This window comes from Lepisosteus platostomus, chromosome 1, assembly GCF_059453375.1.
Source record: "Lepisosteus platostomus isolate fLepPlt1 chromosome 1, fLepPlt1.hap1, whole genome shotgun sequence".
Lineage (NCBI taxonomy): Eukaryota > Metazoa > Chordata > Actinopteri > Semionotiformes > Lepisosteidae > Lepisosteus > Lepisosteus platostomus.
This window is the reverse complement of record NC_142611.1, coordinates 794,920-819,011: the sequence shown is the minus strand read 5'-3', so window position 1 is coordinate 819,011 and position 24,092 is coordinate 794,920. Positions and strand designations below refer to the sequence as shown.

Here is a 24,092-nt window from a genome sequence, read left to right as displayed (position 1 = left end):
ACACATATAAATAGTGCACAGACAATAAAGATGAACATCCTACAATTCACACAAAGCACTTTCATTTATTAATGCAATCTGGTTAATCATTTGCATCTTTTCGGGATTTGAGTTACATGGAATTCTATCTTGAAACTGGATGGAAGTCCTCGATGTAACTGTGTTGGGAGACTGGGAGAGGAGAAAGTAACCGTGCTGTCTCTGCTTCTGTGTCCGAACCGATCCCGAGAGACCTCTGAGCACCAGGGCCCAGGACTCCAGAGCCAGCCACACTCCCAGGAATCACGCGCTCCTCAGAAAGGAGAAGGACACTAGCCTGCTCTGGGATTACTGTCCCGGCAGCAACAGGTTCATCGCCTTTGAACACCCTAATGAATGCACTGATGTTAAAAAATGAACAGTGTAACAGTCAAAATAAATTCTGAAACACAAATGGTCTTGGAAATAAAGAAGGAAGAAAAGGGTTATATTACACAACGTATCAGGCACCGGTTTTTCATAATACCACATTTACAGTTCTCATGTCAATGAACACCTTAGTTCATGTCATTATTGTCTCACTGAAAACAAATCAGCTGACTTCTACAGTTTTTAAATTGGTGCATATGTACATTTAAAAAAAATAAAATAGGTATATAATGGACGGGTTGAAAGCACCTTCATTGGAACAATTTAAATCAAACCCTTTTGGCACGGTTTAAGCACAGCTGGAAGGCCACTCACAGGCAGGTGTGAAAGCTAGGCAGCTGTAAGCCGGGGGCACATCTGGAGAGCGAGAGACAGGAAACGCCAGAGCTCAGTAACATGCTGACGAGAGCGAAGCTCCATCCCTTTCTCTCATCCGCACGCTCTCCAAGGATCTTCAACAGGGCAGCGTCGAGGCACGGACGTTTCACTTCAGGGACTTATCTCTGGGAACAACTGGACCACCTTTTCCACCGGCCCCCCAACGCTCCACAGAACGATGCGCATTAAAATCGAGGCTCTTGGGCTCCCGTGCGGCGTCTGTCCAGGACAGCCCACCTCCGAGGACAGATCGCCACGCAGACTCCCCCCACAGCTGCCCCCTGCCGTGGGTCTCCGGCTTTAAAGAACCCCCACACCCACACGCAAAATTAATGGGATGAACAAGACGGCGATGGCACCAGTCTGTCCCTGCGTGTTGCTTACTAGGTTGAGCCGGGAGAAGGAGGTCTACGAGACCTGCCTGGCCGCCCCGAGAGCCACGGGCTTGCCGAGGTCATCACACACGTCTCCACACCAAGGACGGCACTCACAGCACGCAGCGGCGCTCCAGCTGTATGTCACATACAAACAGCCGCATGCACTTCCCGGGAGTACACCGGGCAGGAAAGAAAAAGAAGAGGCGTTGGAAGGTGGAATTACAGAGCAGTAACTGCGGTGTCTTTGGTGGCGCAGAAGCAAGCGAGCAGAAGGGCCAGGTGCAGAGGCAGGAGCACACTCTCGGTCACAGGCCTGCTGGAAGTGCTGAGGGGCCCGCTGACAGCCGGGGCTCTCTCTCCCGAGATCTGCATGCGCCGTCCTGCTTCAGGTTCATTCTGCGTACGTCACAATACGCAGTTTTGTCATACAACTGAGATTTCAACAGAAACGTCAGAAACGGCTGAAAATGAATCAACGGATTTGAGGTTCTGTTCTCAGCTTTTGGACACGCCCCAACGGCTCTGTCCCGGACGCTGCACACTGTTCCTGCAGGACGCAAAAGCCCAAAAAAATAATTCTGAGAGTCGGGGAACACGCGGAGGGCTGGGTTTGGAATGCCACGCGCCGGAGATTCGGAAGTGAGAGCCTGGCCTGTCAGCGGGTGCCCAGGCCGGACTGCGGGCGACAGTGCGCCAGTGAAAGCCTTCCAGCTGTCCTTGCCCCTGTCTCCAAGGCCCGGATATTCTGCCCCGAGACTGCGGGACCTCAGTGAGCCGCCCCGCACGGGTTGTCGGAGGTCTGGCAGCCCATGTTCTGGTTCTTCACCTGGACCCGGAACAGCGTCCCGTCCGCACACATGCACAGCTTGTAGCGCTCCAGGCCCTCGTCGAACAGCAGCTCCCCGCTGGCCGAGGAGTTGGGGATCCGGGAGGGGCTGACCATGACCGAGCCGTTGAGCACGATGCTGTTCTCCTGGAAGGCGAGGCACACACATTTAGGAGGGCCACAATGAAACTCATTCCTCCTCCCTCACTTGGTTTGCAGTGCACAGACACCGACGCCATCGTGTGCCAGCAGGGGAGGCGGGCGAGAGCACACCAGAGGCGTTGTGCTCGACATAAGATTACAGGTGACATCACAATGCACTGCCGTGCAATCCGCAACAGCGGGAGAACAAACTACACTAGACTAGGAAATAGTAAAAACAATGAAATAATCCGCTCAGCCACGTTGCTGAAGCCAATACTGCGGCTTCTCTCCAGGGCCAGCAGGTCGAGATCTTCAGATCAACGAGCTACCGGAGACCAGCCGGGCCGAACGGCTCCTCTCGGCTGCAGCTGTTCACCTCACCGGGAGGTCAGCGAGCGGAACCAGGCCGACGAGCAGGCCTGTCTGGAAGGCGGAGGAGGGGGCGGCGGGCCGGACTGGCACGGCGCGGAGACGGAGCGGGCGCCGTGGCGACAGGTACTCACCGCCTTCAGCTCGATGTCTCCTCCCATCCGGAACTCCACGGTCTTGCCCATGATGAAGACGCCCTCGTTCCCGCGCACGATGGCCTTGCCGTCCACCCTGATGGTGAGGTCGCTGGAGGCGTTGCTGGTGATCTGCGAACAGGAAAAGACAGGCGGCGGGGGGTGGGGGGGGGGGCATGAAGCCGTTTCCACAACCACGCCCTGCGGCTTTCTAAGAAGAACCGGGAGACGAGCCGGCGGCTGTCTGGGCAGGAGGTAACATGCTCCGAGACGTCAAGGCTATCGGGCCCGGGAGGCGCTGAGCTCTCTGGATAACCGACTGACTCCCGGCGCCTACGCACAGCAGTCGTGCACACACTCATCTGACAAGGGCCCTGCTCGGGGCCGGGAACGCACCCTCTCCGTGGACGCCTTCCGGACGCTCAGGACCTTCACGCCCTTGGGCAGGTGGAACTCGTGGTTGTCGAAGTCGGTGCTGAAGAAGGTGCTGTGGCTGCGCGGGTCCACGAAGGACATGCCGACGTCGCTGGTGATGGAGGTCTTGTCCTTGTCCACGCTCAGCGTGGTCGTCCCCTGCTGGAACACCACCTGCAGCGCACAGGAGAGCGCGTGACCCCTCGCTCCGAGACTTACCCACAAACCTAACGGAACCTGTATGCCTACAGATACAGGAGGCGCATGATTTCAACTGAGGTCAACACGTGTTCAGAGTAAGTAATAGGTTTATTCCTTTGTAGCCTACGCATGCTGATGCAGCTATCCACCTGAACTACTTGTTTAGAATAATGTATTTTTTTAATAATAATTGCTTACACTTATATAGTGCATTTCTGGAAACTCCACTCAAAGCGCTTTACAGGTCATGGGGATCCCCTCCACCAGCAGCTGTGTGCAGCCCCAACTGGATGATGCACCAGTACACTCCTCACTCCTCAGTGGGGAGGGGAACAGAGTGATGAAGCCAGTTCAGAGATGGGGATTATTAGGAGGCCATGAATGGTAAAGACCAGGGGGGGAATTTGGCCAGGTCAGGGGGGTGACACCCCTACTCTTTTTGAGATTTTTAATGACCACAGAGAGTCAGAATCTCAGTTTTATATCTCATCCAAAGGATGGCGCCTGTTTACAGTATAGTCTCCCCATCACTATACTGGGGCCTTAGGACCCACACAGACCGCAGGGTGAGCGCCCCCTGCTGGCTCCACTAACAGCTCTTCCAGCAGCTGCCTCAGCTCTCCCAGGAGTCTCCCCTCCAGGTCCTGACCAGGCTCACACTGCTGGGCTCCAGTGGGCGGCCAGCTGGGAGCTGCAGGGGGATACAGCTGCTGCCAGCTGGTCCGCACGACTCCTCAGCATCTCTGCGGCGTGCGCTCGCTCTCCGGGGCGCTCTCACTCACCGGCTGGTTGTTGCCGGTGAGGACCAGGTTCTCGTTCCTCCTGCCGCCCACGGTGCTCTTGTGCAGCGGGTGCACCACCCCCATGTCCGCCTTCTGCTTGAACCTCAGCAGGCCGCTCTGGTGGAACTCCACGCTGTCGCAGCCGTTCGGCCCGATCCGGATCACGGCCCAGATGACGAGGGTGATCTGCAGGGAAGAGAGCGAGGCGGCCATCACGCGCCCCCCCGCCGGAGAGACCCCCGGCGGATTCGGGCGCCCCTCCGCGAGCCCGCGGGCAGCCTGAGGGCACACGGCCCCCGTCCAGCTCAAGCCGCAGGGTGCCAGCCAGCGCTGAGGAAACACGAACCCTCCGCACGGAGCCCGGCTCAAACCCCGGACCGCGGACCGCCAGCCGACACGCCGGACCCCCCCGATTCCACCTCCCCGTCAGGCGCCGCGGTGACCCCCGGCCACGCGCTACGTACGATGAGATTGACGAGGGCCAGCAGGAAGAGCAGGACGATGACGCAGATGGCCAGGCTGCCCTTGCGGCCCCGCAGGCCCGTCTTGTGCAAGCGCTCCTCCTCGATGGGCACGTACCCCGCCCGGAAGTTGCTGTTGTGCTCCTTGTTGCTGGTCCTGCGCTCGATGGCCTTCTCCCGCATGGACCTCTTCACCGGCCCGTTGGAGCTGGGCTGGGCGTGGGCGTGGGAGGGACAGGACAAGAGAGCGTCACCCGGGCTGCGGGCCGAAGCCAGAGAGCGTGTTCGCAAACCACAGGACAGTGGGGGTGTGTGGGTCCCCTCACACGAGTAAATAATGCAAGCTCTCACGCTGCTGTTACCCCAGCTGCGCCACTCGGGGTTCACGCCCACACGGTGTAATCGGGAATCACGCACTCCTGCCCCGCACGGCTGAGGCTGCACGAAACAGGCAGCGGCGCTTGAATCACATTTTCCACGGTCTCGTTACCAAAAAAAAACCTAACACACACAGACACACACACACAGGCAGAGATCTGGAAAGGGGGATGGCTAAAGACGACGCACACAACACAAACACTGGAGGAGGCCGCACCGATACAGCAGCTTCAGAAAATATAATGACTTTTATCCACAGCAGCGGACAACGCTCGGACAAAGCTCTCACACACGCACACGAGTAGGGGAAAAAAAAACACTTCTCCCGTCCCACAACCGACCTGCTCGGACGCCATGACGCCGCCTGGTCTCCGCCGCTCTGCGGAGTGACAGCTGGGACCGACCCGGGCCAGACCACCCGCGCCCTGCCCGGGCCGCCGTGCGGGACAGCCCACGGCACGGCCCACGCCCACGCCCGCGGGCTGGTCAGGGATCGGTGGCACGCGTGAAATGTTCGGGAACACCCATAGCCCGAGTTTAAACCGGCTCCGGACACGGACTGCGGTTCGGATGCGCGGATCCCGGAATGGTAGAGTCCGGGAGCCGCCTAGCCAATAGGAAAAGGGAGGTTTCGGGAATGCCGTGTTCCCTAAAAAAAGACAGTCCCAAATAGGAATTGTGCCCGGCTGGTGTTCAGCTCCGGGTCGTCTGTTTTCAGTTACTGCCCCCACTAGAGCTCCGGCTTCCTTAAGCGCCTCATATTATCGGCACTATTATTATCCTGACTGTTGACGGTGTTATTACCCTGCGCTCAACATTTGCTGTGTAGCGTCGCCAGTTACTTAACGGTCAGCGTTTTCCATATCGTGTGTATAGCTTTTTCTAAAAAAAATAAATAAAAAGCATTGGTGTAGGTCGTTCTTATAATTATCGATCCGTAATACATAAAGAATACAGTTACTGTGTTTTGGAATAATGAAATAATCGTGGTTCCTTCACGCCCGGTCCACACGTAATGTTGCGTACTATTAATGTTGCGCTGCATAATGCGATGACTCTGCGCGTAACGGCAGAGTAGTCTTAAACTACCGAGGCGAACCAATACCTAGTAGTTGGTCTGACAGCGTGGTGTCATTTTTTATTTTTTTTTAGAAAAAAGGGGGAAATAAATCTCAGCGTTTAGGCACCTGACCGTGTGTACAGTACAGGAGGTGTGTAGTTAGACGCAACAGTGGGCGCCGCGCACACGGCTTGTTTGCATCACGGAGGTGCGTGTAACCAACGCGGGCAGGCGTGCAGACAGCGTGTGTTTATCATAAAAGCACCGCTGGGTCGCCTCGACCAGCGAGCGAGCAGCACCGTGCGCCCACCTGCAGATCCCCTCCTCCTCCTCCTCCATCCTGGGAAATGGCGTTGCTACAACTGAAGCGGCGCTTGGCGTCCGTGGTAGCATCGGCAGACGTCAGGGGCTGTGCTGCTGCTGCACACCCCCGCGTATAAATGCCGGGAGCCCCGCTGCCCTGCCATTGAGCTGCTGGGGCAGACCGGGGCTGGAGCAGCAGCAGCGATGGCCGACACGCTGCGCAGGCTGGTGAGCACCTCCTCCTTCAGCGCCCTGCAGGACAAGCTGGACTCCTGGCTCAAGGACTATCATGTAAGTCGCCACGAAGCCGCCCGTCTCCCTTGCCCTTCATTCCTTCTTTCCTCTCACAGCTTTCTGGGGGGTTTGTTTCTTTTGTTGTTGTTGCGGGGGGATGGAGAAGTGTTTAAGACGCTCTGCTTTCCAGGTCTTGCCCAGCGAAAGTCATTTAAAAAATAAAAAGAGGCGGGTTGTTGCAAGTTAAACAAAAACGGATTGTGCAAAATGTTAATGAGCGGTGCTCCGCGCAGCACCTGATCCCCTCGGTTATCACGGATGATAGTGGCGGATTTTCAGACGAGTGTTTCACACGATATAGTATAGATGTCTTCCCCCGCGAACAGTACACAGACCGCCGTGCGTGTATCTCTGCGGACGGGAACAGGGGAAGGCAAAGGCTGAACTAATTCCCGATGAAGTCGTGTGTGTATGTCTGTGCGCGCATTGGAACGATGTGAAAGTGCTCAGCGGAGACGGGGTTCGCGGTGAATTTCGGGGTTCAGGGTCGTCATCTAGGGGCGCACACACCTAGGGGCCTTGTTGTCGAAAGCGCTGGTTCCGCCGCAGAGTTTGGTTGCTACGGACGCTCGTTGTCATGGAGATCGCCAGACCCTTCCCGGCGGGGAAACAGGAAACACGCGAGCTGTGCCCTGCGCGTGCCTGGGAGCCGTCCCCGCGGCCCAGCGGCAGCACACGAGCGCGCCCTTGCAGAGCCCTTAAACTCCTATCCTCAGGTGTATCACACCTGTAGTGAGAGGTGCACTACTTGCATCATTCCAGAGTTTGCACGGAGCTCCCTTCGTATTGCTATAACGGTTTACAACAGCATCATATTTTTAGAACGTCACTGGATGTGATTTCAGACGGAAATCTCAAATATACTGTACCGAGATAGATATATATATAACTCCTGCGGTCCCATCCACAGTAATACGAGCTATAACGCCTCATATATAATAATAATAATAATAATAATAATAATAATAAACTTTATTTTATATAGCGCCTTTAAAGGTGGCTTCTCAAAGCGCTTTACAGGATGACAATAACAATAAATAAGAAGACTATAACAATAAATAAGAAGACTATATATAGCTCATTCCTGCAGTTTGAATGCGGTCAGTCAAAATGAAATTTGAAAGGACAGATTGTGCCGGTGTTATCATGGAGTATAATTATGACCGGGGGGGGATGAGGTAACTCCAGGCCGAGCCCCCCCAGTGAGGCCTGTCTCTCGGACCCCCACAGCTCCTCTCCTGCGACCAGAACCTGAACCGGTGCTGCGAGCTGGTGGAGCTGACGGCCCGGGTGCAGGGGCAGCTCTTCGCCGTGCTCAGCCAGACGGCCAGCGAAGGTAGGGGCGCCCTCCCTCCGCCCGCTCGGTCTCCCTCCGCCGCCTGCCCCCCGCCCCCCGCTCGGTCTCCCGCTGACGCCGCCCTGTGACGTTGCAGGAGGCCACTATGCCGGAGTGGAGACCCTGAAGTCGCGCCTCCTGCCCTGGCTGGGCTCCTGCTTCGCCCTGGGCTCCGCGGGCGTGAGCGCCGACACCAGCCTGAGCCTGATCCAGGTACCGCCGCCGGGCCGGCGCACACGGCGCACACGAGAGGCGCGCCTGCAGCGCGGGTGCTTAAATGCGGCGTGTGTGTCTGCAGGAGTCCGTGGAGAAGGAGAAGAGGATCCGGGACCTGTCTCAGTCCCACGAGCACGAAATCCACAAGATGGAATCGCAGCTGAGCTCCACGCGCCTGGAGCTGGACTCCGTCAGACAGGAGTGAGTCTCTCCTGCAGGAGCCCAGTTTCCTCTTCTGGGGGGCGGGGGGACGACACTCAGGGTCCATCCCGGGTTTCACTTTGTAGCTGCGAAGCTGTTGTCCCGCGCCTCTCTGGAGTTTAAGTGTGAGCGCGGCGTCAGAGGGACGAGACCGAGCGAGGAGTCTAGGCAAGGCCCATGGGGAGGTGATTTTTACAATATTGACGTGTATGTATGCGTGCATGTGTGTGAATCTCGGTTAACTAACTCACGAGTGTGATTTCCCAAGGACAGACTATTCCAAACATTATATATCCTCATTGCTGGGGTAAAGATGTTCATGGCACGCAGGAATCGTCTAGGAATTGTCCAGAGCAACAGAAATAAACCGTGTCTTAAAATGTGTTTCAGTTTAGAAGACGCTCAACTGGAACTTGATGATACCAAAAACAAATCGGCAACGACGCTTTTAGCTACAGAAGACGAGATTCTTCAGCTCAAAGCCGAGTGAGTCGAGCTCCTGTCACCAGTTTTGTGCTGCCCTGTGAGCTCAGCTTTTAACCTCCCAAACTACAGCAGCAGAAGGGGGAAGTAAACCGAGTCACACATGAGAAGAGAAGGGCGAAGAGCTGCCGTCTCACAGGTCCTGGGTTCATGGACAAGTGTTCTGTCCAAACCCTGGTGTCCCGTCCAGGGTGTGGTCCTGTCCTGTGTCCTGTGATGGACTGGTGTTCCATCCAGGATGTGGTCCTGTTCTGTGTCCTGTGATGGACTGGTGTCCAGGGTGTGGTCCTGTCCTGTGTCCTGGGATGGACTGGTGTCCTGTCCAGGGTGTGGTCCTTTCTTGTGTCCTGTGATGGACTGGTGTCCTGTCCAAGGTGTGGTCCTGTCTTGTGTCCTGTGATGGACTGGTGTCCAGGGTGTTGTCCAGTCTTGTGTCCTGTGCTTCTAGAAGGGTCCCTGGGACACTGTGACCCTCACTGAGAATAAGTGGGTTTCTGTTGATGAATGGAAGAAAGCAATTGAACCTTTATTTAGAAAAGGACATTTGCCCCCAATTCAATGAATAGAAAAACAAATGCTTCTCACATATAACTTAACAGAAAATATAAATATAAATATACATTGTACATTATCAACTGTATTTTTTATAAGAATTATAAACTATTTTATATAGAGCCTTCGACAGTGGCTTCTTAAAGTCTTTACAGAGAGAATAACTATACAGTGAGAGGAGACAGCAGAGTTACACAACAGTTACAATGAGGGTTCGAATACACAGCAGAGGGCCACACAGAAGCAGTTCAGTCAGATCCCTTCTAAAGGCTTTCTTGGATATAAGGCCCCTTTACATGTATTGCTGCCTCCGGACCTGGAAAGCCGTGTCCTGTGACTGGGGAAGAGGTCAGTGTTGTGTCGGAGTGGTCCCTTGCCCTGCGGTGATGGCGACTGGTTTCCAGCCTGACCGCTCCCACCCGCTGTGTCGCGCAGGCTGAGGGCGGCCTGTGACCGGGCGGACCTGTACAAGAGGAAGCTGGACGTCCTGGACGATTACGAACGACAGATCCGCCTGCTGAAGGACGAGGTGTCTTTCCTGACGGCGGAGAAGTCCTTGCTGCGGGACAGGTGAGCTTTCCCTTGGGAATGTCCCTGGAGGCACGGCTCGGCTCCTGTGGAGGCTGTAAATCGCTTTGTGCTTTAGAGAAGCTCCGGATCGTGCTGCTCGATTATTAACATGACCTCTGCTTAGATTTCGAAGTTTCTTTAGAAAGAGTCTCCTTTCACTTCCTCTCTGCTTTGTGAGGAGAGTGGGAGAATCCCTTTTTATTGTAGCATCTTCTTAGATCTGCTGTACTGTACATACGGTATATACTGTAAAGGTGGGTGATTTAAACTTGCATGGCAGTGGCAATAATTCTTGATGCTTATTTTATATCTGTAGCACCTGTCATGACGCATGATCTCAAGACCCTTTACAGCAGGGGTAGCCCGTCCTGGTCCTGGTGACCCGACCCACACCTGTTTGGTTTTGGCTCCGTCCGAGCGCCCTCAGTCACACAATGTAACTCTTCCTTGACCGGTCCTGTGCTCCAGAGCTCTGCAGCCCCGTGTCTGTGTCGTTCAGGCTAACGAGGAGCCGGTCCCCCAGCCCGCTGCCCCGACGCAGCCGGTCCCCCAGCCCACTGCTGAGGAGTGACTCCCCGACTCGCGCCCAGCTCACCAGCTCCTCCCGCCACGCCCGCCTGCTCTCGCGCTTCGGCGATCTCTACTCCACCGAGCGCCTGGAGGCCCAGAACCTGCTGCGCCGCTACATAGACGAGCTGGAGATGGTGCAGAGGATCATCTTTATAGGCACTGTGGTACGAGCCCTTCTCTCACTGGACCAGCGACCTGCTGTTTTTCAATCACTGTATCGGCTCTTGACACTGTTCATGGCTGCATAATGAGCTACTGGAGCTAGAACATGCTTTTTTTATTTGAGTAAAATGATTTTTTATTGGTATTGGGTAGTTAAAAGGCAGCTGAAGAATGCTGTAAGTCATACTGTGTGAAAGGAAACACACTGGGATTAGTCTAAGCTCTTGCTACAATACCAGTAATACGCATTTTATTTTTGAGCACCTTTCAAAAAACTTAAAAGTTCTGTACGATAGCACGGAGTGCATATAATGTACATAGTAAAATGAAGAGCACAGCAAATTGGTACAGTACACAGACAACAAAGCAAAAGGTTCCAGCTGTAAGTACTTAAGTACTCAAGTAGTGCCAAGTGTTAGTACTCGAGACTGTCCTGTAGTTAGAGGGGTTAGTACTCCAGTAGCTCCAGGTGCCGGTACCTGAGTGCTCCAGTAGCTCCGGGTCTCATTGCCGCACTGTTTCTGTTTCCCTGAGCCCAGGAGGCCTTCCATGCGGCAAAGATGGCCTACAGGCAGTTCAAGCTGCGAGTGAGGAAGACCCTCTCTCCCACACACGCGGGCCCGGAGTCGCTGGAGGATGCTGTGGTGGACTACATCGTCCGGAACCTGGACCTCTACGACGTCCAGGCCAGCGTGAATGTGGGTGCCCCCTCCTCCCTGCCCACTCCCTTTCCCACCCGCGTCAAGCCCACACTGGGACCCGACTGTCAGCGAGACTTCCAGCTCGACCGAGACACAAACTCGGCTTCAGATGCGTGCGAGTTATTGACTTTATCACAATTACATAGACCTTTCAGTAAGCTAACTTTATTTGTGCCTGTAAGATGCCGATTTAATTCAGGAAAAAATAAACGGCAACTAGTGTGCGCCGTGTCCAAGTTAAACGTATTTTTGAAGAGGAAACATTTATTGACATTATATAGCACATGTATCTTAAAGCCTAAGAAATGTTGGACAAGATTCTATTTTCCACCATCATTACAGGGTTAATGCCAAACATGAAATTATTAAGTGTGCTGTTCCTACGTATGCATCACCTCGTTGCATCTTCTCTTGATCGTCTCACGTCAGTTCTTGAGTAGTTACTGTACCTGTAAACTTGGTCGAATGGTAGCATTGCTCTGCCCCTGTGAGGGCACCATGGCTGGAGTGTGATAAGGCCTCTGAAAACGGAGCCACACCCAGTCGTGACCACGCCCATACCTGACCACACCCACCGGTAGCCACACCCACCTGCTCACCGCACAAGGTTTCCGCAGACTCGCTATGGGCGATAAAGCGCTGGCTGCCTCTCTCCCCAGGACGTGATCAGCGCCATGAACGTGCACCCCAAGATCTCCTTCCCGCCGGAGGTGGACTTCATCCTCCTGGGCAGCTTCCTGCGCGAGGTGTGCCGCGTGGCCTTCGCCATGCAGACCCTGGAGCCGCCGCTGGACCTGGCCTTCAGCACGGACGGGGAGCTGTACAGCGAGAGCAAGTGAGCCTGCGCTCTTCATGCTGGGGGTCAATGTCCGTGCTTTAATGGCTAATAATAACTAGACTAGTTCAGGCGGGCAGCTGCGTCAGCATGCGTAGGCTGCAAAGGAACAAGTAATAGGTTTATTCCCTGCTGAAAAGAGAAGAACGAAAACACAATGTCTTGCCGGGTGTTACTGCCCTGTCTTTCTCACACCTGAAGAAGGCTCCACGGCCAAAACATGTTTTCTTTAGTAGCTCCACAGAGTATGTGCTTCCTGTATCCACCACTGGGGGTCTCCCTGCCCCAGCACAGTCACACAGTCACACATCGCAGATCGCAGGGAAGGGAGAAGTGTCAGATTTCTGAGACAGGAGATGGGGGGGGTGACAGGGCTTGTCCAGGTCAAGCCGGCCCGTTCAGGGGAGGTTTGAGCGCCCCCTCTCTCCTCGCAGGTACCGGCGCAGCTTCGACTCGGAGTACTCGGCCCCGCTGGTGGCGTACCACGTGTGGCCGGCCCTGGTGGAGGGAGACGCGGTCATCATGAAGGGAGAGGCCGTCACCCGGCGGGGCGCTCTGGTAACCTCGCTCTCTCCGCGGCCCTGTGCGATAACCAGCGACAACCGGCTCCCTGCATCGGTCTAAACGCCTCGGAATGCCGGAGTATTTTTATTGGGAACGATGTCAGCTGATTTGAAAAACCTGCAGTCTGTGGATCGGTTTACAAAGAGGCTAGGCTGATAGGGGGTGAAATCATGACTGTCTGGCAAATCGGATCCTTGCAGGTTAGTTTGTTTTTCAGCATCTCTCTCTGGACGGCAGCACCGCGGCGCCTTGTTTGGGTTGCAGCTTTGGTGGGTGATGGGTACTGCAAGGACGAGGCAAAAATGACAGCCAACCCATTTAAAGGAGCTTGCTGCGTCACGAACCAAGTGTTTCACTACGATTGCCAACTCTTGTCCCCCGCAGTGGTCCCCCAGGAGAAGCAGGAGTAGGAGCTCCAGCCCTGTGCGCCCGCGGTCGCGAGCCGGCAGCCCCTCTCGACCTCTGGTGAGTTTGAACCGCCAGCCTCCTACAGCTCACATTAAACTAGACCAGCCACTGGTCTTAAACCACGAGGAAGCCAGTCTGTGCACCGAGCTCATTTGGCTCTCAGTAGCTAATTGACCTGAGGGTCTCATGCAGCTGTTTCTTGAAAGAAGCCAGGGTATCGGCTTCAACAACATGGCTGGGCAGCTGGTTCCCCACTACCACCACTCTTTGTGTGAAGAACTGCCTCCCTATTTTTAAACTATGTCCTTTCCAAAGATGGAATATATGCTATCAATTTTGTAAGCAAAAACATAGATCAAGAATTCTATGGGCTTGGGGCCACTGTAATAACCCATGCTAATTAAGGACTGTTGCGCTTTAATACAGAGACAGTAGCTTTGGACATTCTTGTCCTGTGCCTCTTCTGTTGCTTCGGCATTGTGTGTGTCCCCTGTCCCTCTGTCCTGCCCGTGTGTGAGCGCTGGCACTCCTGAGTGGGACATGGGCTGGGACACCGCTGCGCTGGCGTCTTCCTCCTGTTCCCGGTGTCTGGAGGTGGAGAGCTACAGAGCCCTCGCAGAGCAACACCAGACAGAGAAACTGACGCCCGTTCTTCGACTCGGAGGTCGGCGTCCTTGTAGGGCCCCCCTGGTGCTTGGCGGTGCCACTGTGCCAGTGGATGTGCAGCCCTTGCTCGGCCCAGGCTGTTGAGCGAAATCATCTTGAAGGACGAAGCGCAGGGAACAGGAAAATATTACTTGATTACAAGACTTTGGCAGTCCAAAAATAAGGGGAAAAAAGCACAGTTTAACATGTCTGGGATTGAATTCAGAAATTACAGCTGTTATTGTAAAAAAAAAAAGCCGAATTATGTTGGTGTGAAATGGCGTTTGCCTTCAGGTGAAGGTTTGTAGTTTTCGCAGGTGGGTGGTGTGGCGCTGGCCTCCCGCTGACCGCCGCTCTGTCCACTCTGTTCCAGGCCTCCAGCCACAGCCGCAGCCCCTCTCCGGGGCGCCTGTGAGCCCCCCGACCGCCCCGACCCCCCCCCAGCCCGGAGCAGGTCTCACGCCCGGAGCAGCAGCAACAGCATGTGGAGACTCGCATCTAAAAACCTCTGCAGCTGTGGGAAAAAAAAAGAAGCTCATGTGAGCCTTGTCTGTTTACTGCATTTTAAAACGCAAGCGGGCTTTCAGAGGGTGCGCCTGCGCTGTTCCCAGCAGGCCTGCAGAGCTCCAGCCCTCTCGCCTGCTGCTCTACCTGCTGGGCGCTTTCTCACCCTACACTTTCGCCAACAGACCGGTTTTCTGTCGCTGCAAACGAACACTTCCACGCCCGCGCTGGGCGAGGACCTGTGTCCTGTGGGCGCTGGGGAGCCTGTCTGGTGCAGTTACCGACCGGCAGTATTATTGAGCAGCTGGAGAATGTTGCTGTGATGATTTGTCTTCAGTGCTAGTTTAACGTTCTCGGTCAACTTGAATTAAAACCGGTACACAACCTGCACAGTAGCACTTTCAAAGGTGATCAGATCAGTTTGAAAAGGTTCTTTCTGACCAAAGACAGAACTGACTGAAAGATCTAGTTAACTGCTGGGGCTGGGATCTGTCTCTCTTCTGGGTTGTACCAGATTGTAATTGTCCATCGTGTATGCAGTGTGACTGTCAAGGTTGGGAGGACGTGGGTTACTTTCTGGGCAACATTACGTTTTTTCAGCCCTGTTGGACATCAGCTGTCCAGGTCTGCTGCCGCTCAGTGGAGATGTGAGCAGTGGACAGACACGGCTCACTCTTTTTAATGAGCTGACTAACCTGGAAAAAAGTTGCGTATTTTTTCCTCCCATATTCGACATGTGAAATTTAATTTTGCATGACTTCTGGATCTGGAGCTCAGTACATCACATGGGAGCACTGGGGAACGTCCCTCCTCAGTTTCTGGCCCTGTGAATGATGGAGGCTGTTGAAAACTCTCTTACTGAGCAGCTGAAATAGGCTCACACAGCTTAAGATCCCATAGCCTTGTGTGTCTTTAATTAGTAAAGCCTCCTGGGACATAAAGAACTGGTGTTGATACATTAATAACTGTTGCAGTTTTAGATATTGTTTTTGAGATTTAAAAACCCACACTTTTATATTCACATTCACCTGACATGATCAGAACATAACAATAACTCAGTGGAGTAGAAGGAACAGCTAATTCCATGCAGGAAGGAAAAGAAAAGAGACACAATGTTTCACTTTTTCAGGCTCCACAGCCGAAACACTGGGTCTCTTTTCTTTCTTTTCCTTGCAGCGTGGAATAAACCTTTACCTGTTCCTTGGCAGCCTGTGTGAACAGTGGGATAGATGTTCCTCCTGTTGTGATAATGATGCACAAAGGATGTTTGCTTATATGTCAGTCAGTAGGAGAATGTATTAACAAACCAGGACTTTTTAAACATTTTTAACATGGGGACAGAAAAGCCTAAACAAAACATCTCATTACACTGAAAAAGGTTGTTTGATGTAAGACTGGCAACTGGCTCTTCTTTCTGCATTGCTCTCATGTGAAAGTGCTTCTGGTTCTGAAGGCTTTACAAGACTAGACCATCTGCTTTATATCTGTATGGCCTTTCAGGAAATTCACAGTTTTGGTTCTCTCTCATTGTGCTTAAGTGATTAGAATTGTTTTATTGGTTGCAGGAATCGGGAATTGGGGAAATTTTAAGTTTTAATTTTTTAAAGAGAAATCTGTTGCATAAAAGGTGGATTATTTTTAAAGAACATTTCTGCTTTGCTATATTCTAGCCTGAATAACTAGGTCAGGACCTGTCTGAAAATATTCCTCAGTCAATCCTCTGCTTTTGTTTTCTGACTGAGTGGGTCAGACTGTCTCTTCACTTAACTGTTGTTCGTTCTGACTCTTCTGTCCTTGTACAGAGGTCCTGAAGATTTCTTTGTATTCAGTTGAAGATCCAGTCTTGAAAACAAGGTGCTCTTTGTAGTTGGCCCCTTCAGCCAGGTTCAATTTACATAAACAACTCGTGGTGTTTTAACAGAAATGAACCTTCACTCAGTTCTAAATGACAAAGACTGGAGCAGGAGGGTGCCACTACAGTACTGTATGTTTTCTCTTTTCATAGGGGGGAGGGAATTATTTTATATGCCTGTATTGTAATGATATTAGTATTGTTTTCTTTAAAAAATGTAATTATAATATTTAACGGCCATTTAACTAAGTGTTTGGCAGCTGGAATTACCTCATGATTAAGAAGGATTTGGTAACAAAGCTCTTGTGCGACTCTGAGGGCTGCGATCTGCCGACAGAGCTGGTAACTGTTACTGACAGCTGTGAACTATACCAGCATTCCACATTCTGCTTAAATGCCATTGATTTCTGATTGAATATATATATATATTAGGTATTTTTTCTAAGTAATCTGTGTGTCTTTGTATTACAATTAACATTTTTAATAAAATACAATTAAAATATTTTTTGCAACACTGCTGTGTTGTGAAAAGCTGAGATTTCAATAAGGTTGTGTGGACTTTTGATATCCACTATACGTCTAGGGTACAAAATGCAACAGATGTAACACACTGCCTGGCTGTTAAGTCAGAAATACAGCCCTTACTGATGAGTTGATGATGAATAGACAGAGCTGGGAGGGTCCCTGTCGAACACGCCCACAGTGGGAGGGGCTCCGTGCCAGACACGCCTGCGATGGGTGTGGTGCTTTCAGACACGCCTACTGTGGGTGTGGCGCTTGGATGCAGTGCACTTGAATAAAGGAGGTTCTGAATCAGGGACTGCTAACAAATACTATTCTTATTGAAAACTGAAAGCAAATTTAAAAATACGCCCCGACCAGGAAACCTGAGTTCCTCCCGTGAGGTGGACGGCAAATGGAATGATTCTTAGCTACTGTATCTCCACACTAGGAAAAATGTGCGCATTTAAGACATGTGGGCACATGGATCTAGGATCTGAGGCTTGCAAGCTCAGTTTCACTGATTGGCAGTAAAACTGTGAACACCGATTCAGGTCTGTCTGAACTACAAGATAAATTAGCTCCTCCTGAACACAATGTGCACACTGCTTGCAGTCAAGGGTTAAGAACGTTGTTTGTATTAATACACCTGTTTTCATGCTTCCTTAAACAAAAACCCGTGCCATTCACGAATTACTTAATTGAAAACCTTATGCAGCTCCCAGGACCCGTGAAAGAGATGAAAACGGACTCCTGTCAGACAGTGAAGCCCGGTTCCCAGCAGTTCAAAACCTTGAGCGATATTATTCTCCCCACCCGTTTCCTTCACAAGGATTTCAACTGCAAAAAACAACAACAAGGAGATTAAAATGTCGTTTATGCTTTTCCATTTATTGTAAGTTTTCGAATAAGTGGCCAGGAGCAGCCTGTTTTAGCAGCCCCTGGCCACATTCATACAATATTTACGGCTGTTAATTTAAGAGGGTTTGCGGGCGGTATACCGTGTTTCCTGTGTATTTAGTAACATCAGAAGCTTGTTCTTTTTTCCAGGAAACTACTATGGCATTAACTACCTAATGGCTTAGTCTTGTGTGTTTCTGTCGCAGACTCGCAGTAACAGTTATTTATATATGTGGCAGCAGTAAACGTTAGTAGGAATCCGACCTGTTATCTGGGGTTTATCCTGGGAATAATTTCAGGTTAGTGGTATTTTTCCTCCGCCTTTTGGAAGCACGAAAGTGCAAAAGCGGAGCGATGCTATAACGCACCCAACTGACTTATTCCTTTTGAAAACAAAATGCCAGTCCAAACTGCTAACTAAGCCCTTTTAAATGTCGACCTCTCGAAGTATAAATACAGACCGGGGTTGAGGCAAAGTAATTATACAGTGGTTAAAATTTCAAGGGGGAATTATAATGCGCTCAGCCTAACCAGTGTAGAGCTGTGTCAAATACACGCTATTTAAGTGAAGCCTATACATAACTCACCAACATATCCCGACGTTTCTGGAGTGACGTGCGAGGCTTCTGTAAGAAGAGACCCGGCGCGGTCACTGAATGGCCGCTGTGGACGGACTCCACCCAGGCCGTGAGCTGGCCGAAAGAGACCTCGGCCCTCGCCTAATAACTCCACAGTGTGCCGTCCCCGAGCGTGGGGGCTCTGTTTCCTCTGGTGTCTGTGAAGGGTCTTTATAAAAGTGTCAGCACGGAGCGTGATGTGTACAAAACAGGGCACGTCCTTGAGCATTATACTACAGGGCAGAAAACAGTGATGAAGAGACGCAGGCGCCCTGCTCACTGTACTGCACTGTCACACTTCTCCAGCGCTGGAAACATCAGGGCCCAGTGCGACGCCCTCCCGGTTACCAACAAAACGCCACACCAGGTGTCCCGGTAACAAGACTACACTAATATGTTCAGTTACCACACTACATTAAACTGACGGCCGTTTTGCATTTGGTAAATATGAGAAGAGATCTAGGAGCCCGGAACACGAAGTCTCAGACCCGCCTCATTGCTCCAAACCCAGACGTGTCCCGAGTGCTGTAGCAGAGCTTGCTCGGTAAAGCCCACAGTTCTGATGAAGGAGTTCATCGAAGGATGTGAGTCAACTTTAACCCACTTGAAAAGCCTTCTCATTCGACTTAAGGGTTAGACTGATAGTTTTACAGGTGTTTTTTCTTTCCCTATTATCTCTGCATGTCGGTGCTTCGGGAGATAAATGGAGTAATACGCGATTCCCCCACTAGGTGGCTCTGTTGTCTCACGTTAAAGTCCGGGCTGCCGCCTCGGCCGGAGGTTGATACTGGGCGGCGGAGCCTCTGACGTCTTTGAAAAGATAGGCTTCTCATTTTTTGGAAAATCTCTTCCAGATATTCCTACCAGATAGAGATGAATATGGGTAAGTGACCGAGTTTTGAAGCTTGGAATCGCTGTTGTTATATACTAACGGATGCAATGACGTTTTAAACTAAAGGAACAGCAGTGACCTAAACAATACAACCCGCCCGATTCAAAGAAGAGTGTCATGAGGGAAAAACTGCAAACAGATGAATATTCATACGAGCATTGAAAACATTGGCATAAAATTCTGTTTACTTATGAGATAAAAGGGGATTTTTCTTTGCACTCAGATGGTGAGGCACCATACTGACCTCCTTATTGTCACAGGCTGGTGGTAAAAGTCTGTTACAGGCTCATACAGCCTCATGTGGTGCTGGCCAGTGTTTTATTGCTGACATTCTGATGTGTTGACTTGCCCTGTGGGCCCAGGACTCATGGGCAGGTATTGGTACTTCAAGTATTTATCCTTTTAAAACAAGAAACTCAAAACCTCGAAAGGCTTGATGCAGTAAAACGAGTGGCGTAAGAACTTAGACACTTGTAGGAAAACCTCCAACAACAAAAGACTGGAGGGGGATTTTGACCTTATTGGCCAGAAACTGGGCCAGAGGAAGAAAGCAGGTCCAGGGTAACGAGTTACAAGCCACTGAAGAACAATGAGGTGACAAGGCGCTGAAGATTTCCCTTGGTAACCCTTTCAAAAGCTACAGAGAGGTTTCAGAAAAGAAGAATGATAAGAGCAGAAACATGTTGTTTATTCAGTTCCTTTGTGTGCAATGCAGCTGCAATCCAAAATGAAGAAGGAAACTGAAACTTTTAGTCAACCATTAACACAGCCTTCCCCAATAATCTCTCAAAACACAACTGTAACAGATATGTTGTGTGATCTCTAGGCTCTAATTTCAATAATGCTTTTCATGCTCTAGTTATTAGTAGCTAACATAGGCTCATTTTTTAAAAGAGCCTCCTAACACCACCAACATTCAGACATCCAGATCATATAAATACTGCAGTGTTTAAAACATTTCAATGTTTTTGTTTTCTTCGGGGGGGCAAATGTGTTTTCTCAAGTGCAGTGCCAAGCATGCAGAAATATGTAATAAGTTGTTTTATTTTAAAATTAGCAACCATTTATTCTGTGCCAAAAGAAATTAAGATACAAAAAGGTCTGAAAAAACATTCCCTTTGATCTCTGTCAGAAGTGTCACAGCATGTCTGCGGAGGTTGCTTGTGCGTTAGTGATATATCGCCTCCATATGTCCGGCGATATAGAAATGGGAGTATATTTAGAAAACATATTGGTTATTATGTCTTTGAAGGCAACATCTGTTCCTCCAATGGTGGTTCACAAAATCAAGTGTGCGTGTTATCTAAAGATCTTAATAATGTGTGATCTGCCCCGTTGCCGTACTGTGCAGAATACTGTTTATTAAACAATAAGTGTAACTGTCGTTAAATAATGTCATCCGTCTCCAGTTACCTCTTTATCCCCAGAGGGTCCGGGAGCTGGACTCCATCCTGGCGGACACTGGGTGCAAGGTGCACGCGAGTCCACAGGGGGGCGCACACGCGCACGTGCAGGAGACACTGCACGGGTGCCGATCGGCCCACACAGCAGAAGCAGGGCTCTGGACTGCGGTAGGAGACTGGAGCCCCCAAAACAGACCTGTGCAAATGTGGGGTGACCATGCGACCTCTCCACAGAGAGAGCGCGATGTGAATCGGCAGCACCGCCTGCGTCACTCTTAATATAATCACACACATCCAATGTCATTACGCAGCTACGCTGTACTTGGCCTTGAGCTCCGCTATGACACCACAATGCAGTGCATCAGCACTGAGAAGTGTTCAGGTTTAATGTGGAGCTGAGAGTGCTGGAGATGACAGGTTCACATTGTGCAGAGAATTCAAGACAATTTGGATAATCTTCCCACAGAAATCGAAGCGCCAATGAAAAAGCCCATCTGACCCACAGCTGCAGTCTCGGCTTCTCCTCTTTTGCTGCAGCGTGATGCCATATTGGGCAGAGATGTCATAAAGTGTTGAAAGATTTTGTGTCGTCAAAAAAAAACCAAGAGTTTTTAAATGAGCTAAAACGATCTTCACACACATTACATGCAGAAAAAGTAATAAAATGCTCATAAACAAAGTTAATTGCTCATGGCCTTTCACCTCATCTACCTAACGGAGGATTCAAGATATTTCATCTCTGTAAAGACCTTGCTGTGTGGAATTTATGGGCGAGATCTAGAACTCAAGCAGTTTGATGGATTCGAGATGAATTCGATACCTCCTGTCCCTGGTGCTTCCTGTGTTGCAGACTCCCTCTTCCCTGCCCAGCTCCGCCTCTGACGCTGGGAAGCTGTGCCAGATGTGGGCATCCTTTCCCAGTTGTGCCCGTAACCGGACATGAAGGGCAACACGAGGAGAGAGCGACCGGGATGAATACGAGGTTTACTGGTCATGAACCATGAAGAGACGGAAAGTCAAGGGATGTTTCTTTACTTTTCACCAAGTTACATTGAAAACATTGTCAACTCCTGCATACTGCCTCATCTTTTATATCTAAACAGCACAAGAGGTACTGTGTCTGAATTGTCCAGTAACAGCTGTGTTTTAATCACTTGTACCTGGGGTAAAACATGAAAACTTTCTTTTAGAATCATTTACTCACGTGCTGCTGTTCAAGCTCTTTTTAATCTCTGAACATCTTAAACATTTTCCTGGGTGCATGAACTGTAAACTGAAAAAAAAAACTCACAGATGGGGACACATGAGTCTCTAAAGCAGTTAGCAGAAAGCCTTTGGAATAAAGTCACAAAAGCTTTAAGCTTAAAGACATCCAGATTGGTGAGGGGTTTAAAGGATATATTTCTGGCATCTCAAAATCCTGACTCAACATTATATTTGCTTCAGTATCATTTCTATGTTTTCCTTGATCAGTTTGTGCTTTTCTGGATTTAATGGGTTTTGGACAGTGATGCAGACGTTTCTTCCAACCTCTCTGGTCCCACAGTAATATTGGGAACAGCTCACAGCACAAGTACTGACACCAATAGCTGTGGTAATGGATTTTGAATGAAATACTTTCTCGTGAGTTATTAAAATTGAATCATAGCCCTGCGGACATCTTTCTCCCCACATCCTGCTTGATGTTAAAGTTGTTTTCTGGATAGGCAGATCACTCGGAGTAATGGAGATCATCCTGAGAAAGTCTTCAGAGAGTGATATACCTTCAGACAACCTGCACACTGGCACCACTGCAGAGCTGCCGGCCTTCAGGCAAACTGTATACCTGTATATGATTTTATTTTTGAAATATCTTTCAAGTACCTGGAAGGATTGGAGATGCAGCAACAGGGATATTGTGATACTTCGGTGTAATGTTTTAAGACAGTAGAATGGACTTTTCTGTTTACCAGCTCTACACAGTGAAAAACAGCACAGTAATAGCACAGACGGGATGTATTTCTGGAAACGATTGATCTGAACTGCCTGTCTGGTTTAAAACAACAACGTCATTTTAACCGCGGTCTTTGGAAGGAGAGCGCTCCTCTCCCTGGGGACATTGACGAGCGTGGCTGTTGGTCACTTATTGGGGGATCTGTTTCCCAATTAATCATGATACACAGTACAGGCGTCTCCAAAGGCAAGCATCGCTCTCATGTGCACATCAGATATGTTGTGACAGGGAGGTTTGTCCTGCGTATGTCCTCTTTATGGTGATTGACAGATGTGTCAGGGCAGAGCCGGGGCGTCTGAGGAGCCCTGGAGGCTTGTGGGTATTTCTGTGATGTTGTGAAGACTCTGTCCTCCAGCCTGTGACCTGGCCAGCGCTGGGGTTTTAGCTGCTAACCTGAACCACAACTGTTCAATAACTAGACAACAGTTATTGTCTTGACCAGAGAACTTTCTGGTCAGTAAACAGTCTTGCATTTACTGGCAAACGTGTATAGAAATTTCAGAAAAAGCTTTTCCACAGGCCAGATGCATAGTTTTTGAGGAAAATTAAGTCCCTCAGGGCATATTTGTCCCACAGGTCCTGAACGGAGTTAATGAGATATTCGGCTCTGGCATTCCTGCTACAGTTTTTAACTACTCGGAAAAGGAAAAACAGTCGAAGCCGCTCCTGAACGCAGGAGCCGGAGGAGTGACAGTTCAGGCCAGCAGTGGTGAGTTATTAGTGCCGAGTCAGACCCGGGCCTCCACTCCGAGAGAGGTCACGGGGCTCCTGACACTGCCTCGCAGAGAGGGCCTGCGATTGTCATTACCTGAGCTCTCCCCCCTCCGAGACCGCCTCACAGGGACCAGGGGGAAGCTTTCTCATCCAGGGGGCTGAGGACAAGGCCTGCAGCGTAACTGCCCAAACGGGCCGAGCAAGAGCTGTGTGAAAGAAGTAGCCATGATGCACGTCTCTTGGCTGTTCCAATCTGGCAAAGGAGCACTGAATTCCTTAGGTAGTTAATAAGATGACAAAAACGTCCTTTTATGCAAAAGGCGCAATTCCCTGTCCACTTTGCAGTGTTCTGAGCTCTCAGGAGCCCTGGCCTTCCCATCTTCAGCGGGTGCTGCTGTCTGCAGGGCGCCTGTGTCACATGAGGACGAGCAGCTGGAGAGAAGCCATGAGACACACCCCAGACTCTAAAGACATCAGGCCAGCAGGACTGCATCAAAGGAAATACAGGCGATAAACTGGGAAGAAAAAGGATGAGCCTGCAGTGTGGCAGGACAAATGTTTTTCTTGGTAAAAGACAGAGATCAAAGCTAATGGATGAGTGCAAACATTTTTCACAGAACGGGACAGGAGTGAAAACACTGCACTTTAAATGAAAGCTAATATTTTTGAGATATGGTCAAAATGTATTAAGGCAACTGTTACCTATTTCTTAAAAACAGGCCTTCCAGATTTAAGGGAAAGAAATATGGGCTTTAAATGTAATCTTCCTTCTTGAGAAATGTCTTAGCCATGGGAAAAAGGAAGGACAATACAAGTTGTGACTGTGAAGAATGTTTGATTCTTATGTTAAATGAATAAATGGTGCTAAAGGGCATAAAACTCACGACTGCAAATATTGTGGTTGGAGACATGAGGAACGGAGCTGTTGTGGGATAAAAGAAGTA

At 50.6% G+C, this 24,092-nt stretch overlaps 2 protein-coding genes across 4 annotated transcripts; one reads left to right on the top strand and one right to left on the bottom strand.

Annotated features, from left to right (window-relative positions):
- Window positions 1-45: 45 nt before the first annotated feature.
- Window positions 46-5,468, bottom strand: sgcb (sarcoglycan, beta (dystrophin-associated glycoprotein)). The gene is made up of 6 exons (XM_088631607.1): window positions 5,214-5,468; window positions 4,498-4,707; window positions 4,034-4,219; window positions 3,033-3,224; window positions 2,637-2,768; window positions 46-2,136 (listed from the first exon to the last, which is right to left on the bottom strand). Exons 1-6 carry the CDS (start codon window positions 5,226-5,228, stop codon window positions 1,930-1,932), a joined length of 942 nt encoding a protein of 313 aa, XP_088487733.1. The 5' UTR covers window positions 5,229-5,468; the 3' UTR covers window positions 46-1,929.
- Window positions 5,469-6,024: 556 nt separating this feature from the next.
- On the top strand, window positions 6,025-21,514 carry spata18 (spermatogenesis associated 18). Of its 3 annotated transcripts, XR_015936493.1 has the most exons (14): window positions 6,025-6,526; window positions 7,760-7,865; window positions 7,963-8,078; window positions 8,164-8,282; window positions 8,673-8,768; window positions 9,753-9,887; window positions 10,387-10,621; window positions 11,159-11,317; window positions 11,980-12,155; window positions 12,590-12,713; window positions 13,104-13,184; window positions 14,146-14,311; window positions 20,466-20,609; window positions 21,292-21,514. XR_015936493.1 is itself a non-coding variant. In XM_088631466.1 (12 exons), the coding sequence occupies exons 1-12, from the start codon at window positions 6,440-6,442 to the stop codon at window positions 14,185-14,187; spliced, it is 1,476 nt and encodes a 491-aa protein (XP_088487592.1). In that variant the 5' UTR covers window positions 6,025-6,439; the 3' UTR covers window positions 14,188-16,675. The 3 variants fall into 3 exon arrangements, 1 of the variants encoding a protein (XP_088487592.1); XR_015936511.1 differs by lacking the exon at window positions 20,466-20,609; XM_088631466.1 differs by lacking the exons at window positions 20,466-20,609; window positions 21,292-21,514 and having other exon boundaries at window positions 14,146-16,675.
- The last annotated feature ends 2,578 nt before the right edge of the window (window positions 21,515-24,092 follow it).